This window comes from Medicago sativa, chromosome 2, assembly GCF_051527215.1.
Source record: "Medicago sativa cultivar Bolivia chromosome 2, Bolivia_mono, whole genome shotgun sequence".
NCBI lineage: Eukaryota > Viridiplantae > Streptophyta > Magnoliopsida > Fabales > Fabaceae > Medicago > Medicago sativa.
In genome coordinates, this window is record NC_140750.1 from 46,143,060 (window position 1) to 46,162,708 (window position 19,649).

At 38.4% G+C, this 19,649-nt stretch overlaps 1 protein-coding gene and 2 long non-coding RNA genes across 3 annotated transcripts; 1 reads left to right on the forward strand and 2 right to left on the reverse strand.

Moving 5' to 3' along the window:
- The first annotated feature begins 5,696 nt into the window (after positions 1-5,696).
- On the forward strand, positions 5,697-6,254 carry LOC146946905 (uncharacterized). The gene has a single exon (XM_085748333.1). It carries the CDS (start codon positions 5,697-5,699, stop codon positions 6,252-6,254), a length of 558 nt encoding a protein of 185 aa, XP_085604459.1.
- Positions 6,255-7,308: 1,054 nt separating this feature from the next.
- Positions 7,309-9,034, reverse strand: LOC146946906 (uncharacterized). Its single transcript, XR_015028296.1, has 2 exons — positions 8,947-9,034; positions 7,309-7,588 (listed from the first exon to the last, which is right to left on the reverse strand). It is a non-coding gene; the product is annotated as an uncharacterized LOC146946906 (long non-coding RNA).
- Positions 9,035-12,813: 3,779 nt separating this feature from the next.
- LOC146946907 (uncharacterized) lies at positions 12,814-14,701 on the reverse strand. Its single transcript, XR_015028297.1, has 2 exons — positions 14,400-14,701; positions 12,814-13,047 (listed from the first exon to the last, which is right to left on the reverse strand). It is a non-coding gene; the product is annotated as an uncharacterized LOC146946907 (long non-coding RNA).
- Between the last annotated feature and the right edge of the window lie 4,948 nt (positions 14,702-19,649).

Consider the following 19,649-nt stretch of genomic DNA (forward strand, 5'->3'; position numbering starts at 1 on the left):
GCTGATCATTCGGTGGAAGAACCGTTGCCTGGGGGCATCGAGAATCAGTGTTGGAGCCTATATTTCGATGGATCCAGTCATAAAAATGGCATCAGGATCGGAATATGATTGTTTCGCCAGACAACACTAAAACTAAGTATAAATTTCGAATTAACCAATTTTGTTCGAATAACGAGGCTGAATATTAGGCCTTGATTACCGGTTTAGAGATCTTACTCGAATTGGGGGCAAAAAGCATCGAGATAAAAGGAGACTCAGAATTAGTGTTGAGACAATTGACCAAAGAATACAAATGCGTCAAGGAAGGTTTAATTCTATACCTCACCTTAGCAAACGCGTTACTCAAACGCTTTATCCATGTCGAAATAAAACACGTTCCCCGAATGGAGAACCAAGAAGCAAATGATCTTGCTCAAGCAGCTTCTGGGTATAAGGTTTCAAAAGATCAAGAGATGGAGCCAATTGAGATCAGGAATAAGCACAGTTCGAAACAATCTCTCCCCAAAAAATTGTCAACACCAAAATTTGGGGGCATGGAGGCATCTCATAGACAAATACAAGGTACAAATTTGGTCGAAATTTTGGTTGTTAACAATTTAACTAATAATGATTGGCGAAAGCCCATTGTTAATTATCTGGAGAATCCTGATGGTACAACTTGTCGAAATTTCATGACTTCATCGAAGATTTCATGCAGATTTACATCGATGATATTGTAGTAAAATCATCATCAGAAGATAAGCACTTAGACCACATACGCCGGTCATTCAAAAGAATGAGGCAATTTGGATTGAAAATGAATCCATTAAAATGTGCATTTGGTGTTTGTGCAGGTGATTTTTTAGGTTTTGTTTTCCACAAGAAAGGAATCAAAATTAATCAAAACAAAACCAAAGCCATAATGGAGACTAAAGCCCCTTCAACCAACAAAGAGTTGCAGTCTTTGTTGGGAAAAATCAACTTTCTCAGAAGGTTCATGTCAAACCTAAGTGGCAAAACGCAAGCATTTGCGCCACTGCTTCGCCTGAAGAAAGAAGATGTGTTCAAATGGGAACTAGAGCACCAGAAGGCTTTCGATGAGATCAAGTCTTATTTGATGAACCCTCCTATTTTGTCACCTCTTTTAAAAGATAGAAAGATGAAATTGTATATAGCAACATCTGAAAGTACTATGGGAAGTATGCCATCACAAGAGGATGAAGATGGCGTAGAAAGAGCCATTTATTACCTTAGTAGGGTATTGAATGATGATGAAACAAGATATCACCCCAGTGAAAAATTATGTCTTTGTTTGTATTTTTCATGTACAAAACTTAAGCATTATATAAAGCCTTTTGATGTTTATGTTTATTCTCATTTCGATATAATTAAACATATGTTGTCAAAGCCTATTTTGCATAGCAGAGTGGGAAAATGGGCCTTAGCGCTTACAGAATATTCATTGACATATCAATCTTTAAAATCTGTTCAGGGCCAAATTGTGGCTGATTTTATCGCTGATCATTCGGTGGAAGAACCGTTGCCTGGGGGCATCGAGAATCAGTGTTGGAGCCTATATTTCGATGGATCCAGTCATAAAAATGGCATCGGGATCGGAATATGATTGTTTCGCCAGACAACACTAAAACTAAGTATAAATTTCGAATTAACCAATTTTGTTCGAATAACGAGGCTGAATATTAGGCCTTGATTACCAGTTTAGAGATCTTACTCGAATTGGGGGCAAAAAGCATCGAGATAAAAGGAGACTCAGAATTAGTGTTGAGAAAATTGACCAAAGAATACAAATGCGTCAAGGAAGGTTTAATTCTATACCTCACCTTAGCAAACGCGTTACTCAAACGCTTTATCCATGTCGAAATAAAACACGTTCCCCGAATGGAGAACCAAGAAGCAAATGATCTTGCTCAAGCAGTTTCTGGGTATAAGGTTTCAAAAGATCAAGAGATGGAGCCAATTGAGATCAGGAATAAGCACAGTTCGAAACAATCTCTCCCCAAAAAATTGTCAACACCAAAATTTGGGGGCATGGAGGCATCTCATAGACAAATACAAGGTACAAATTTGGTCGAAATTTTGGTTGTTAACAATTTAACTAATAATGATTGGCGAAAGCCCATTGTTAATTATCTGGAGAATCCTGATGGTACAACTTGTCGAAATTTCATGACTTCATCGAAGATTTCATGCAGATTTACATCGATGATATTGTAGTAAAATCATCATCAGAAGATAAGCACTTAGACCACATACGCCGGTCATTCAAAAGAATGAGGCAATTTGGATTGAAAATGAATCCATTAAAATGTGCATTTGGTGTTTGTGCAGGTGATTTTTTAGGTTTTGTTTTCCACAAGAAAGGAATCGAAATTAATCAAAACAAAACCAAAGCCATAATGGAGACTAAAGCCCCTTCAACCAACAAAGAGTTGCAGTCTTTGTTGGGAAAAATCAACTTTCTCAGAAGGTTCATGTCAAACCTAAGTGGCAAAACGCAAGCATTTGCGCCACTGCTTCGCCTGAAGAAAGAAGATGTGTTCAAATGGGAACTAGAGCACTAGAAGGCTTTCGATGAGATCAAGTCTTATTTGATGAACCCTCCTATTTTGTCACCTCTTTTAAAAGATAGAAAGATGAAATTGTATATAGCAACATCTGAAAGTACTATGGGAAGTATGCTATCACAAGAGGATGAAGATGGCGTAGAAAGAGCCATTTATTACCTTAGTAGGGTATTGAATGATGATGAAACAAGATATCACCCCAGTGAAAAATTATGTCTTTGTTTGTATTTTTCATGTACAAAACTTAAGCATTATATAAAGCCTTTTGATGTTTATGTTTATTCTCATTTCGATATAATTAAACATATGTTGTCAAAGCCTATTTTGCATAGCAGAGTGGGAAAATGGGCCTTAGCGCTTACAGAATATTCATTGACATATCAATCTTTAAAATCCGTTCAGGGCCAAATTGTGGCTGATTTTATCGCTGATCATTCGGTGGAAGAACCGTTGCCTGGGGGCATCGAGAATCAGTGTTGGAGCCTATATTTCGATGGATCCAGTCATAAAAATGGCATCGGGATCGGAATATGATTGTTTCGCCAGACAACACTAAAACTAAGTATAAATTTCGAATTAACCAATTTTGTTCGAATAACGAGGCTGAATATTAGGGCTTGATTACCGGTTTAGAGATCTTACTTGAATTGGGGGCAAAAAGCATCGAGATAAAAGGAGACTCAGAATTAGTGTTGAGACAATTGACCAAAGAATAAAAATGCGTCAAGGAAGGTTTAATTCTATACCTCACCTTAGCAAACGCGTTACTCAAACGCTTTATCCGTGTCGAAATAAAACACGTTCCCCGAATGGAGAACCAAGAAGGAAATGATCTTGCTCAAGCAGCTTCTGGGTATAAGGTTTCAAAAGATCAAGAGATGGAGCCAATTGAGATCAGGAATAAGCGCAGTTCGAAACAATCTCTCCCCAAAAAATTGTCAACACCAAAATCTGGGGGCATGGAGGCATCTCATAGACAAATACAAGGTACAAATTTGGTCGAAATTTTGGTTGTTAACAATTTAACTAATAATGATTGGCGAAAGCCCATTGTTAATTATCTGGAGAATCCTGATGGTACAACTTGTCGAAATTTCATGACTTCATCGAAGATTTCATGCAGATTTACATCGATGATATTGTAGTAAAATCATCATCAGAAGATAAGCACTTAGACCACATACGCCGGTCATTCAAAAGAATGAGGCAATTTGGATTGAAAATGAATCCATTAAAATGTGCATTTGGTGTTTGTGCAGGTGATTTTTTAGGTTTTGTTTTCCACAAGAAAGGAATCGAAATTAATCAAAACAAAACCAAAGCCATAATGGAGACTAAAGCCCCTTCAACCAACAAAGAGTTGCAGTCTTTGTTGGGAAAAATCAACTTTCTCAGAAGGTTCATGTCAAACCTAAGTGGCAAAACGCAAGCATTTGCGCCACTGCTTCGCCTGAAGAAAGAAGATGTGTTCAAATGGGAACTAGAGCACTAGAAGGCTTTCGATGAGATCAAGTCTTATTTGATGAACCCTCCTATTTTGTCACCTCTTTTAAAAGATAGAAAGATGAAATTGTATATAGCAACATCTGAAAGTACTATGGGAAGTATGCTATCACAAGAGGATGAAGATGGCGTAGAAAGAGCCATTTATTACCTTAGTAGGGTATTGAATGATGATGAAACAAGATATCACCCCAGTGAAAAATTATGTCTTTGTTTGTATTTTTCATGTACAAAACTTAAGCATTATATAAAGCCTTTTGATGTTTATGTTTATTCTCATTTCGATATAATTAAACATATGTTGTCAAAGCCTATTTTGCATAGCAGAGTGGGAAAATGGGCCTTAGCGCTTACAGAATATTCATTGACATATCAATCTTTAAAATCCGTTCAGGGCCAAATTGTGGCTGATTTTATCGCTGATCATTCGGTGGAAGAACCGTTGCCTGGGGGCATCGAGAATCAGTGTTGGAGCCTATATTTCGATGGATCCAGTCATAAAAATGGCATCGGGATCGGAATATGATTGTTTCGCCAGACAACACTAAAACTAAGTATAAATTTCGAATTAACCAATTTTGTTCGAATAACGAGGCTGAATATTAGGGCTTGATTACCGGTTTAGAGATCTTACTTGAATTGGGGGCAAAAAGCATCGAGATAAAAGGAGACTCAGAATTAGTGTTGAGACAATTGACCAAAGAATAAAAATGCGTCAAGGAAGGTTTAATTCTATACCTCACCTTAGCAAACGCGTTACTCAAACGCTTTATCCGTGTCGAAATAAAACACGTTCCCCGAATGGAGAACCAAGAAGGAAATGATCTTGCTCAAGCAGCTTCTGGGTATAAGGTTTCAAAAGATCAAGAGATGGAGCCAATTGAGATCAGGAATAAGCGCAGTTCGAAACAATCTCTCCCCAAAAAATTGTCAACACCAAAATCTGGGGGCATGGAGGCATCTCATAGACAAATACAAGGTACAAATTTGGTCGAAATTTTGGTTGTTAACAATTTAACTAATAATGATTGGCGAAAGCCCATTGTTAATTATCTGGAGAATCCTGATGGTACAACTTGTCGAAAAATAAAATATAAAGCCTTGAGCTACATAATTGTGGGGAACGAGTTATTCAAAAAGACTCCAGAGGGAGTTTTACTTAAATGTCTCGGAGAAGCTGAAGCATATTTGGCCGTTTCCAATACTCATAGTGGAACATGTGGTACACACCAAGTAGGCCATAAAATGAAATGGCTTTTGTTTCGACAAGGAGTATATTGGCCAACCATGCTAAAAGATTGCATAGAGTTTGCCAAAGGTTGCCAAGGGTGCCAAGAGCACGCTGGAATCCAACGTGTACCAGCCAGTGAACTACATTCGATAGTAAAACCTTGGCCATTTAGAGGATGGGCTTTAGATGTGATTGGGTAAATAAAACCTAAATCATCGAAAGGCCACAAATATATTTTAGTTGGGATAGATTTTTTTGCTAAATGGGTAGAGGCAATCCCACTAAAGGAAGTTACATAGGATGAAGTGATAAGTTTCATCCAGAAATATATTATTTACAAATTTGGCATTCCAGAGACCATCACTACAGATCAAGGATCCGTGTTTACTGGTCGGAAGATGGTAAAGTTTGCTGAAAATACATGTTTTAAATTATTAACTTTGACACCATATTATGCTCAAGCCAATGGCCAGCTCGAGGCAGCAAACAAAAATATTATTTCCATAGTCAAGAGGAAAGCCAAGGGCAAACCCCAAAATTGGCATGAATTTCTTGTTGAAGCTTTGTGGGCATGTCGAACCTCTCCCAAAGAATCGACAAATACTACACCCTATAGGCTCACATTTGGCCATGACGATGTTTTGCCAGTTGAAATTTTGCTTCAATCAACTAGAGTCCAGAGACAATTCGAAATTCCAACAAATCATTATTGGGATATGATTTTGGATGAGTTAGTGGATCTGGATGAAGAAAGATTGATGGCGCTAGAAGTTCTCACAAAGCAGAAAGAAAGAATTGCAAAGGCTTACAATAAGAAAGTTAAGTCGAAGCTTTTTGCTCAAGGAGACTTAGTATGGAAAGTTATTCTACCAATGGACAAGAAAAGTCGAGTGCTGGGGGAATGGTCTCCTTGCTGGGAAGGACCATGGAAAATTCGAAAAGTTTTTTTCGAATAATGCGTATGAAATCAATGAATTAAATGATGATCAAAGAGTTATGCGCATAAACGGAAAATATTTGAAAAAATATAAGCCGATGTTGCAAGAAATTAAAATTGCACAAGAGTAGTTCGAAATAAAAAACGAAACATGGCATTATAGATTTAGTGCCAACTAACGGGCAGTTTAAATCATAAGTCCCAAAATGGATAGACTAACCATTACAAAAAAAGTGCAAACAAAGTGAAGTCTGAAAAACAACTAAAAGAATCTACCATTCATGATTCATGCCAAAGACTTTGATAAACCCGAACTTCTGAGTCAAGGCGACAATTGATGCAGAAGTTATGTAGAGTGTAATCTTCATCAGCAGCAGGAAGAAAGCCGCGATAATGCCCCGCTCTTCCATCTCCTGGGCAGTAAAGCCAGTTGTTGCAAAACTGGCGACGCACCAGGCCTGCAGCCATAGCTCTCCTGTACCATGTACAGCGAAATCTGAAAGGAGTGTCGCCTCCTAGAATGTCCAGCCGATAACGCTTCATCCTTCTGGTCATCAAGAATTCCTTGAAGTCTTCAACAAGTCCCTCATAGTCTAGAGGAGGTGGACCCATAGCCTTCATAAGGAGTTGGAAGTATTCAGCGCTTTTAAAAGGAGCAGCGTTCTTCAGTAAACGATCTACGGTACCAAGGTTGGGTGTAGCATGCAACGTTTGTTGAGAACACCGGAGGAGGCAGAACATAGGATTGCCATGAGCCCATAGACGCTCCATGAAATCGAGTTTTTCATGGCTTGGTTCCAGGTCATCAAGAAGAGGGATGTAGTCCCCACCAAAGGACTTGGAGATAATGGGATCTCTACAAAGTACTGCATGCCTTTTGTTAGTTCTCTGAAAGTAGAAAAGGTCATGCATGCTACGCGCAGAAACTCTCTTAGCAATGTTGATAAGAAGATCATCACCTAAAAACTCCATTTTTGAGAAGAAAACTGTAACACCCCGTTCTCCCAACAACGTAATATTAATAAATAAAATCAGAGTAACCACACAACGGAGTGTCACACTGCTAATCAAAATTTCATAATAGAAAATTGTCTATTTATTTAAAAACCAACATTTAAATTATCTTACAAACTGCAGCGGAATAATTCTTTAAAATATAAATTCAACCAAATTCAACATCAATAAAAATCTTGGCACAAAGGCCACAACATAATTCAACTTTATTCTAATAGCAAGTCCTTTCCAAAATATGTGATACATAAAAGAAATGAGAAGACACTCGCGACGATCCCCATCCTAATATGTATCAGAGCCCTAGACACTTGAGCCAATCAACCTACAAGCCATCATTACCTGCACATTACCCACGGTCGAGGCAACATATACGCAGAAGGGGTGAGAAACTTATCCAATAATAATAATATATAATTCATCAAATTAATGAAAATAACAATATATCACAACATGCATCATTAATAATGTATATAAGAATACGTATAACAACAACATAATCATTTTCAGCAACAAGGTACAACAACAACAACAACAACATTATCCACAACGACACCGATAACTCGACAATTCGACAACGACAACAACTCGACAATGCTACAACGACAACAACAACCCAACAATGCTACGACAACAACAACTAATGCATCATGCAGGTGGTACCAATCTACGCGCGTTGAATGCTAAGCATTCCAGGGCATAAGCCCCCAACAAATTGGATGGTTAAAGCATCCCAGGGCATAAGCCCCCAACAAGTGAATGATAAACATTCCAGGGCATGAGCCCCCAACGGGTGAATGATGAACATTCCAGGGCATAAGCCCCCAACAGATGTGAGTATGCAAATGGACTCAACTTGTGTATATCAACATACAACTTCAACAACGACAACAACAACAACAACAACAACAACGTATGTGCCTAAAACAATTATGACACACTCCCCAACTTCGACATTAGACGATACAACAACTTCGACAATGGAACAACAACTTTTATTATACAAAAGTGCTTACACATACATTTCATATAGTACAACCTTCGATAATAATATATTCACTTCATAAACATGGCTTAATAAATCAAGGGAACCTATTAAAATAATTAGAATAGACCCCTAGCGCTCTAAACAAAATTCAGAAAATGGCCGCACAGGACCAGGGACGCTTTCGCGACAGAAAGACGCTTTCGCGTCCTCTACAAAAAGGGACAGGACGCTTTCGCGAGCGAAGTACGCTTTCGCGTTCAAAATGTCGTAACTCAGGATGAGGACGCTTTCTGCACGCTAATGGGACGCTTTCGCGTCCTCTACAAAAAGGGTAGGACGCTTTCGCGTCAAAAGGACGCTTTCGCGTCCTCCACAAAAATTTCTGGGCAGCTACAAGGTGTGGACGCTTTCTGGACGCTAATGCGACGCTTTCGCGTCCTGCTTCAGATTTCAGAAAAATGCTGCGATTTCAACATAGTTTCACCCCAAAATCCTAGCTTTGATCCCTTAATCACCCAAATTGGTTCACAAACATGTTTACAGGTTTAGTATACATCATAGGGGTAAAACAACCTATATTCATACAATTAAACAACATGTTTTATTATAAATTATCATCTAACATAACCTCTCAAACCCTAAACTCAAGAACAACAATTTCATCAATTTTCAAATTATATATCAAGATTATTGAAAGGAATCCCACACTTACCTTAATTCAGCAACACCAAACGACAAGCTACCGCAATCGATTCCTTCCTAGCTCTCTCTTGGCCTCTTCTAGGTTTTCTCTCCAAAACTAGTTTTCTTCTAATGTTTTTACGTGAAAATGTTTCTCTCCCTTTTTCTTCAAAAATATCTCTCTTTTCTTTTCTCACCCAACTCCCTTAATTTCTATTAATTTCCACTTAATTCCCATTAACCAAAAATAAATACTATTTCTATAATATTTCTATTTCTCATATTATTTCTATCAAATAATAACAACATTCATTTAAATAATACACAACCCCAATATTCATATAATAAAATAGCATCATAACATATTTCATATAAAATCATATAAAACATATATTTCACATAAAATCATATATATATATATATATATATATATATATATATATATAGCAATTAAAGTCATATAAAAATATTCACACATCTACTAAAATATTAGAATAAAAATGGGGCGTTACAACTCTCCCCAACTTATAGAATTTCGTCCTCGAAATATTACCTCAAGTAAACAACTCAGGATAAGACTCCTGCATCTTACTCTCCAACTCCCAAGTAAGACTTTCACCAGCTGCTCCTCCCCAAACAACTCTCACTAGAGGTATCTCCTTGCCTCTCAACGTCTTCACCTTACGATCATCGATCCTCAAAGGTAAAGTTTCTACCGTAAGGTTGTCTCTAACTTGCACATCATCTCTAGGAATGACATGTGAAGGATCCGCTACATACCTCCGAAGTTGTGACACATGAAACACATCATGCAAGTTCGAAAGATGTGGTGGCAAACCAATTCTATAAGCCACCGTGCCAATTCTCTCAGATATCTGATAAGGACCAATAAACTTTGGAGTCAGCTTCTTAGACTTCAATGCACGACCCACACCGGTCATAGGAGTGACTCTCAAGAACACATGGTCACCCTCTTGAAACTCAAGGTCCTTCCTACGCTTGTCATGATAGCTCTTCTGTCGACTCTGCGACTCTTTCATATGCTCTCTTATCATCTTGACCTTCTCCGTAGTCTGCTGAACTATTTCAGGCCCTAACACAACACTTTCACCCGACTCAAACCAACATAAAGGAGTTCTACACCTTCGACCATATAAAGCTTCAAAAGGTGCCATACCAATACTCGAGTGGTAACTATTGTTGTACGTGAACTCTATCAATGGTAGGTGACTGTCCCAAGCTCCACCTTGCTCAAGTACACACACCCTCAACAAATCTTCTAATGATTGAATCGTCCTTTCCGACTGACCATCTGTTTGCGGATGATAAGCTGAACTCAACTTCAGCTGAGAGCCCAAAGCTTCTTGCAAGCTCTTTTAAAATCTCGAAGCGAACCTCGGATCTCTATCCGACACAATACTCGACGGGACACCATGTAACTTCACAATATTATGAATATAAATCTCCGCCAACTGAGCTACCGAATAAGTGATATTAATTGGAATAAAGTGTGCCGACTTCGTCAATCTATCGACAACAACCCAAATGGCATCATGCCCTCTTTGAGTGTTTGGTAAACTCGTCACAAAGTCCATGGAGATGCTATCCCATTTCCATTCCGGCACATCTAATGGTGTCAACAAACCAGCAGGCTTTTGATGTTCAACTTTCGATTTCTGACAAGTCAAACAAGCATATACAAATTATGCGACATCTCGCTTCAACCCAGACCACCAAAACAGTTTCTTCAAGTCGTGGTACATCTTTGTAGCTCCCGGATGGATACTCAAGTTGCTTCTGTGACTTTCTTCTAAAATCAACTTTTTCAATTCATTATTATCAGGAATACAAATCCTACCTCGGAATCTCAACACTCCTTGATCATCAACCTGAAAATCACCATCTGCATTCTGATTACTAGCACCCATCAAGTCTACAAATTTCACATCAACCTCCTAGGCTTCTTTGATACTCTTCAAGAAATCATTATTAATTTTCAACATACCCAACTGCACACTCTGAGGTGCCAATTCACAAACAAGACTTAAGTCTCTAAACTGTTCCAGCAATTCAAATTCTTTCACCATCATAGCCGACATGTGCAATGTTTTCCTACTCAAGGCATCTGCAACCACATTGGCTTTACCCGGATGATAATTCAAACCAAAATCATAATCCTTCAACAACTCTAGCCACCTTCTCTGTCTCATGTTCAACTCTTTTTGATCAAATAAATATTTCAGACTCTTATGATCACTAAACACTTCAAATCTGGAACCGTAAAAATAGTGTCTCCAAATTTTCAACACAAAAACCACAGCAGCCAACTCTAAATCATGTGTAGGATAGTTCTTCTCATGTATTCTCAATTGTCTCGACGCATAAGCCACTACTTTGCCATCTTGCATAAGCACACCACCTAAACCCAACTTAGACGCATCACAATATACCACAAAAGGTTTATCTGGCTCTGGTAAAATCAAAATTGGAGCCGTCGTCAATCTTCGCTTCAACTCATTGAAATTATTCTCACACTGAGCATCCCACACAAAAGCTTTACCTTTACAGGTCAACTGAGTCAATGGAAGTGCCAACTTCGAAAATACTTCGATAAATCTTCTGTAATAACCAGCCAAACCAAGAAAACTTCTGATCTCCGTAACTGACTTAGGAGTCTCCCATTGCGATACCGCTTCAACTTTCGACGGGTCAACTGCAATACCACTACCAGAAATAATATGGCCAAGGAAACTTACTTCACTTAACCAGAACTCGCACTTTGACAGTTTTGCATACAATTTCTTTTCTTTCAGCACCTGTAAAACAATCTTCAAATGTTCTGCATGCTCTTCTTCAGTCTTAGAATAAATCAAAATATCGTCAATAAACACAACAACAAATTTATCTAGAAAAGCATGAAAAATTCTGTTCATATACTCCATGAACACTCCAGGCGCATTAGTAACACCGAAAGGCATCACTTTATATTCATAGTGTCCATACCGTGTCCTAAATGCCGTCTTTTGCATATCTTCATCCTTCACCTTAATCTGATGGTAACCTGACCTCAAATCAATTTTACTAAACACACGAGCACCCACTAATTGATCCATCAAGTCGTCAATTCTCGGAAGTGGATACCTGTTCTTTATCGTCACTTTATTCAGCTGACGGTAATCTATGCACAATCTCATGCTACCATCCTTCTTCTTCACCAACAATACCGGCGCTCCCCAAGGTGAGACACTCGGTCTTACAAACTTCTTATCAAGCAATTCTTCCAACTGCTTCTTCAATTCTACCAACTCGGAGGCTGACATACGGTAAGGAGCCATCGACACAGGCTTCGTACCCGGCACAAGGTCAATTGAAAATTCAACCTCCCTCTCTGGTGGCACATCTGGAATCTCATCAGGAAAAACTTCAGGAAATTCATTCACCACGGGCAATCTATCAATTACCGACTGATTCTCCACAGACAAGTACGCCATCAAGGAAAACATCAAGTTTCCATCATGTTCTAACTGCTTCAGCTGCTTGGTAGATAAAAATTCTGCTCCACTCTCTTCTTCAGCAGAAGAAAAGTACACCGTCTTTCTAAAACAATTAATATGGACACGGTTGTACTCCAACCAGTCCATACAAGGGGTTACACAACAAACGACAAACAGGACAACAAGGACAATACAAAATTGTCACACAACACTACTAGGCTCGACACGACTCTACTAATTGGCAGGACGGACCGACTTGCTCTGATACCAATTGTAACACCCCGTTCTCCCAACAACGTAATATTAATAAATAAAATCAAAGTAACCACACAACGGAGTGTCACACTGCTAATCAAAATTTCATAATAGAAAATTGTCTATTTATTTAAAAACCAACATTTAAATTATCTTAAAAACTGCAGCGGAATAATTCTTTAAAATATAAATTCAACCAAATTCAACATCAATAAAAATCTTGGCACAAAGGCCACAACATAATTCAACTTTATTCTAATAGCAAGTCCTTTCCAAAATATGTGATACATAAAAGAAATGAGAAGACACTCGCGACGATCCCCATCCTAATATGTATCAGAGCCCTAGACACTTGAGCCAATCAACCTACAAGCCATCATTACCTGCACATTACCCACGGTCGAGGCAACATATACGCAGAAGGGGTGAGAAACTTATCCAATAATAATAATATATAATTCATCAAATTAATGAAAATAACAATATATCACAACATGCATCATTAATAATGTATATAAGAATACGTATAACAACAACATAATCATTTTCAGCAACAAGGTACAACAACAACAACAACAACATTATCCACAACGACACCGATAACTCGACAATTCGACAACGACAACAACTCGACAATGCTACAACGACAACAACAACCCAACAATGCTACGACAACAACAACTAATGCATCATGCAGGTGGTACCAATCTACGCGCGTTGAATGCTAAGCATTCCAGGGCATAAGCCCCCAACAAATTGGATGGTTAAAGCATCCCAGGGCATAAGCCCCCAACAAGTAAATGATAAACATTCCAGGGCATGAGCCCCCAACGGGTGAATGATGAACATTCCAGGGCATAAGCCCCCAACAGATGTGAGTATGCAAATGGACTCAACTTGTGTATATCAACATACAACTTCAACAACGACAACAACAACAACAACAACGTATGTGCCTAAAACAATTATGACACACTCCCCAACTTCGACATTAGACGATACAACAACTTCGACAATGGAACAACAACTTTTATTATACAAAAGTGCTTACACATACATTTCATATAGTACAACCTTCGATAATAATATATTCACTTCATAAACAGGGCTTAATAAATCAAGGGAACCTATTAAAATAATTAGAATAGACCCCTAGCGCTCTAAACAAAATTCAGAAAATGGCCGCACAGGACCAGGGACGCTTTCGCGACAGAAGGACGCTTTCGCGTCCTCTACAAAAAGGGACAGGACGCTTTCGAGAGCGAAGCACGCTTTCGCGTCCAAAATGTCGTAACTCAGGATGAGGACGCTTTCTGCACGCTAATGGGACGCTTTCGCGTCCTCTACAAAAAGGGTAGGACGCTTTCGCGTCAAAAGGACGCTTTCGCGTCCTCCACAAAAATTTCTAGGCAGCTACAAGGTGTGGACGCTTTCTGGACGCTAATGCGACGCTTTCGCGTCCTGCTTCAGATTTCAGAAAAATGCTGCGATTTCAACATAGTTTCACCCCAAAATCCTAGCTTTGATCCCTTAATCACCCAAATTGGTTCACAAACATGTTTACAGGTTTAGTATACATCATAGGGGTAAAACAACCTATATTCATACAATTAAACAACATGTTTTATTATAAATTATCATCTAACATAACCTCTCAAACCCTAAACTCAAGAACAACAATTTCATCAATTTTCAAATTATATATCAAGATTATTGAAAGGAATCCCACCCTTACCTTAATTCAGCAACACCAAACGACAAGCTACCGCAATCGATTCCTTCCTAGCTCTCTCTTGGCCTCTTCTAGGTTTTCTCTCCAAAACCAGTTTTCTTCTAATGTTTTTACGTGAAAATGTTTCTCTCCCTTTTTCTTTCTTTTTCTTCAAAAATATCTCTCTTTTCTTTTCTCACCCAACTCCCTTAATTTCTATTAATTTCCACTTAATTCCCATTAACCAAAAATAAATACTATTTCTATAATATTTCTATTTCTCATATTATTTCTATCAAATAATAACAACATTCATTTAAATAATACACAACCCCAATATTCATATAATAAAATAGCATCATAACATATTTCATATAAAATCATATAAAACATATATTTCATATAAAATCATATATATATATATATATATATATATATATATATATATATATATATATATATATATATATATATAGCAATTAAAGTCATATAAAAATATTCACACATCTACTAAAATATTAGAATAAAAATGGGGCGTTACAAAAACTTAGAGAAAAGTTTGAGAATTTTATAGAGAAATGGAAATGGGAAGAAGATGATGGAACTTTCAAGAGAAGATTGGTATTTATAATGGAAGCAGAAGTTGAAGGGGGTTACTTTTTACGGTTTTCTAACTTATACAGATGCATACACGTGGTGCTCTGATGGCTGCAGATTGCCTTGGAAAAAAAAGGAAAGTTGTAAAGTTTATCTATTTACTTTTTATGTATTTTCCTCTAATGACATAAATGACAAGAAGCTTTACGGTTTCCTAGGCAAAGTTTAACTTGTTTGGTTAAACAAAAGAAACTTTTTAGTTTCTCATCATTACTTTTTCTTGAAACTTGTTCCGAAATAGTATTTTGTAATATTTTAAAGAAAATAAAACTGGCAAGTGATGTTTCTAAGAAATAAAAAAAACATTAATGCCATTAAAAAGACCGGTAGAGATGCCGTCATGGAATACAAAATTAAAAAGGAACAAATTGTTTCAAAATAGAAATTATTACAAAGATACTTGTGCTAAATGTCAAATTCGGACAAAAGCTTGTCAAGTTGAATTTTAAATTCTGAAAGCTTTCCATCGAGAGCCTTGCCATTTTCAATGAGGACGTGTATTTGCTACTGGAATCGTTTCGATTCTTTAGCCTTTTGAAGGACAGCATGAGCCTCTCGTTTCATAAGTTTCTCTTTATCTAAGAGATTGGTTTTCTGGGTCTCCAATTCCTGGATTTCTGCCTTGTGTTTTGCAATGGCAGCCTTAATCTCTTCAACCTTTTGACGAGTGACTGGAGTTTCCTGTTGAAAGGCTTCGAATTTGACATTGAAAACAGAAACGTCTGCCAAAAGTTGGTCGCAGCGTTGCGTTTGCTCTTCAAGTTCAACCTGACTAGTCATCTTTTGTTGGAAACTTTGATTAATACCATTGAGAAGAGGCTCTAACACTTGAGAGATGTTTTGAAATTTCGAGCCAGATGGAAGCTCACTCAGTTTGCGAAGTAGTTCTTTCACTTCATCGATGACGCCCTCGTCTTGCTCGATGGCCTCCAGTAGGATGATCTTCAAAACTTTTCCCCGAAATTCCGCTAAGAGATTTTCTTTCGAAGTCTCTGACGAAGCATCAGCAGAGACATTTGAGGATTTCCCACTACTCTTCGAGAATAGCGCGTCGTTTTTCATCAAGAAAGCAAAGGCGTCTAGAGGGTTCTCCTGTTCAAGACGGTCGAGTTCTTCCTGGCTTATAGTGGCATCCATTAAGTCAAGGTTTGCCATTGATGTGACCTTTTTCGACGAATCGTCATTTTGGTCAGAGGCATCCTTCTCGAGAATTCGTCCTTCCTCCTCGATCAACCTGTCTAGGTTTAAACCCTCATCATGTGTTTTTGATGGTTGGTTGGGAGAAGTAACAACAACATCAGGAGTGCTGGTCTCGACACCTTCTTTTTCCTCAACAATAGGAGTGGGAGTTATCTTGTTAGAAGATAGAAATTGACCTTGTTGAAATGTATCAACAATGCCATGATCGACACCCTGAAAGAAATAGGATAAATATTGTAAGGAACTGTCGAAATAACATGAAAAGAAATATGTTAAGTATGGCATTAGTTCGATAAATTACCTTCGAGACATTGTCACCTACACAAGAATGAGCACTGTTAGGATTGGAGTCCTTATGGCCTTGTTTCCTTTTCTTGGAGTTCGATTTGGCCGGAGACCCGTCGGTATGCGTTGTCTCGACAGTAATTTCTGGAGCCTTGTGTTTCCTCTTCCTTCGGCCTTCTTTGATCTTGGGCACTCCTAAAGTTGTGGTAACTTCTACAGTCTCAGAGGGAGAGTCAGGCTGAAAAGGTTTTAACGATAAGATACTATTACGCAAGGAAGTATTCGAAGATAGATCAAGCTAAGGGGAACTTACATGATCTCCAAGCGCAGGGCCCTCAGTTTCCTTGGGAGATGGTTCGGGAGACAGTTCGAGAGAGGGTGCAGTTTGTTTTTTCTCTGACTTAGAAGATTTCTTCTTCTTTGATGACTTCCCTGATTTGGACTTAAATGGTTTTGGCACATCCTCATCATCACCTTGATCTCCATATTTTGAATCCAAGGAAACAGCTGCAAGCAAATGAATAGAAAGATAAGTTGTAATTGTTTTTTTTCTATCCAAATTGTTTTATTTGTTCTAAAATTGGACAGATCCATACCTACTCCTATCGGAGAAATGATTCGAATGTGAGATAGGTCTAAGCCAAGATGACCTCTAAAAGTATATAGGTTGTATTTCGATGCAGTCACTTTGTCCTCATCTTTCTTTATTAATTGTTGTTTCATTCCCAGTAAAGAAACACAAGGTAACCATTTCGGATATGGTGGCCTAAAAGCTAATGCCAGTTTACTGGTTGGTAATGGTGGGAATTTCGTTTTAAAATGTAGTGCAAAAAGATATTTACTGGGAGTAAAAGGTGGAAACTTAATCGAAGGAAGTTTATCATAAATTTTATCTCTTAAAGTTTGGGCGGCGTAGTTGACTGTCCTTTTCAAATGTAAAGGATCATATACAGTTTGAAAGTATTTTTGAAAAGCCTGAATTTCTCGAATATGCGTACCTTTGGTCTTCTTAGTCCTGCTCTGCACAGTGTTAAAAGCAAGGATTAGTTGGGGAAGTATTTGATCAGGATTCACTCGATTGGTCTGGCGTTTATAATAATCCCGCCACCATCGAAAGAATGCTTCAGTGCATGAAGTAGATAAGGCAAATGCAATGGGCTTGAAAACAAGTGTTTGTTTCTCTGCCTTGCACAAAGTTGATCTCTAGAATTGTTCTATTAGTGGCTGCCTCAGGACATCTATGCTGCTAAACAAGGAAGTGGTCCTGGGTTGAACCAAACCAAATTGACGAGCGACATGATTTGGCTGGTAGCCATACAACCCATAGGGACCACCAGTTGTGATCCTGCTAGACAAAAGTGTGGGAGTCAAATAGGCTTCCCAGATGGCATTAGTCTCTGCCTCATCTTCGGCAGAAGTTGCTGGAAATTCTCTTGTAAACCAGGTTGGCTCTCGAGATCTGCTAGCAAATGGGGCCATAGCAGGAGTAAAAGTGTCACATCCTAGGAAGGCATTAAAAGCAATGGAAAACAGGTCTTGAGAAGTCCTATTGCCATATTGAAGCATGGCCAGGCCAATGCCTTCAATAGAACTTTCCTCGTATGCTGTCGAAAGGCGAGGAGGAAGGTGACGCCCAGCTTCGTCCTAAAAGTGGCCAAGAGCCACAGTTGAAATAGCCAAATAGGACAGGGAATAATAAGACTGCCTCGGGATGGGTATTCTTTAATACTAGCCACTGCTTGGTTCAGGTTTTCATACAAAGATCCTAGAATGAGTTTGCCTAGGCAAATGTCTTTCCCTTCATGCAGCTGAATGGCTAAGGTTGACAATCTCTTGGGAATCTGGATAGACCTTGAGCAGAAAATGAACCTATGATAATGGCTAAGGTTGTCAATAAGTTAAAAAGGCAATGCGCACTGTGTTGGAAACCTCGGCAGTCGAAGTGTCATGGTGATCTATGATGTAATTGCCATAGGCAGGTCTGGCAAAATCAAATGAGAATTCTGAGTGATGGTTATCAGGATCGAAGGTTTGGCCAGTGGGTTTGAGGCCAGTGATGCCTGCAACATCCAGCAAGGTAGGAGTAAGCATACCACACTTTAGGTGGAGGCTGTTTGTCGAAGGGTTCCAAAAATGTAAGGCAGCAATTATCAGTTCATTATGGTATTTAGGTCCTTGCCTAGATAGCTGAATAAGGTCAAAGATTCCTACATCCTTCCAAAATTTGCCTTTCTTCTTTTCTAATTTGTCCAACCAGCCGATGTAGGGCTCACCTTTATCAATTTTTGGCTCTGTTCTGAATTTGGATTTTAGGAAACTCAGGTCATATGGACTCTTGGTGAAAATCAAAGGAAGTTGTTCTTCAAAACAGGGAAAAACAGCACTAAGACTTTTTGGAATTTCTTTGTCTATGGGAAGCGGCCCTAATAATGCATGTGGTGATTTAGGGCAAGAGATAATTACCTGGGATTTCCAGATTTTCTCTTCAGCTTCCTTGATGTCTGGCTCTTCTATGAACACAGGAGCACCAACAGAAAATTCCTTGGAAAAATTAATGGGTTCGTCACGTTTGACAGCCTTTGAGGAGGAGCTTTCTGCATTCGTCATAGCAAGCAATGTTTAGTAAATGAAATGACGAACGGAGCGGTATGATTTTTTTCTGGGAAAAGATGAAATTTTGAAAAAGGGTTAGTCAAGCTTCTTTGCGAGGGAGAAGAATGAACAGTAAAAAGGGAAAGTTGGAAAGTAAGAAGGTAAAGGTGAAAGCTTTATGTTTTATAGTCTTTTGATCTAGACATGTGTCAACATCTTGCGTTGACAATTTTTTACAAAGTCGTAGTTCCCAATGAATGGAATGTGGCCCACTAATTATGGTGAGGACACCAAAATCTCCTTTTTGAATTGTTTCTCTGAACGGATGACGTCATAGACTTCAAAATATTGATTCAAATCGAAGTATATCCATCGGGGTCAGAAACATCTTTCTCTCCCTATCAAGAAGATGAGTCGAAAATGACGTTTCTGGGGGGCAATTTGTTAGCCTATATTTTTTAAGACTATCATTTAATATGGTATTAAATGCAATCAAAGGAGAGTTGACCTTATCATCGAAGAAATGAAGAATTGTTCTCA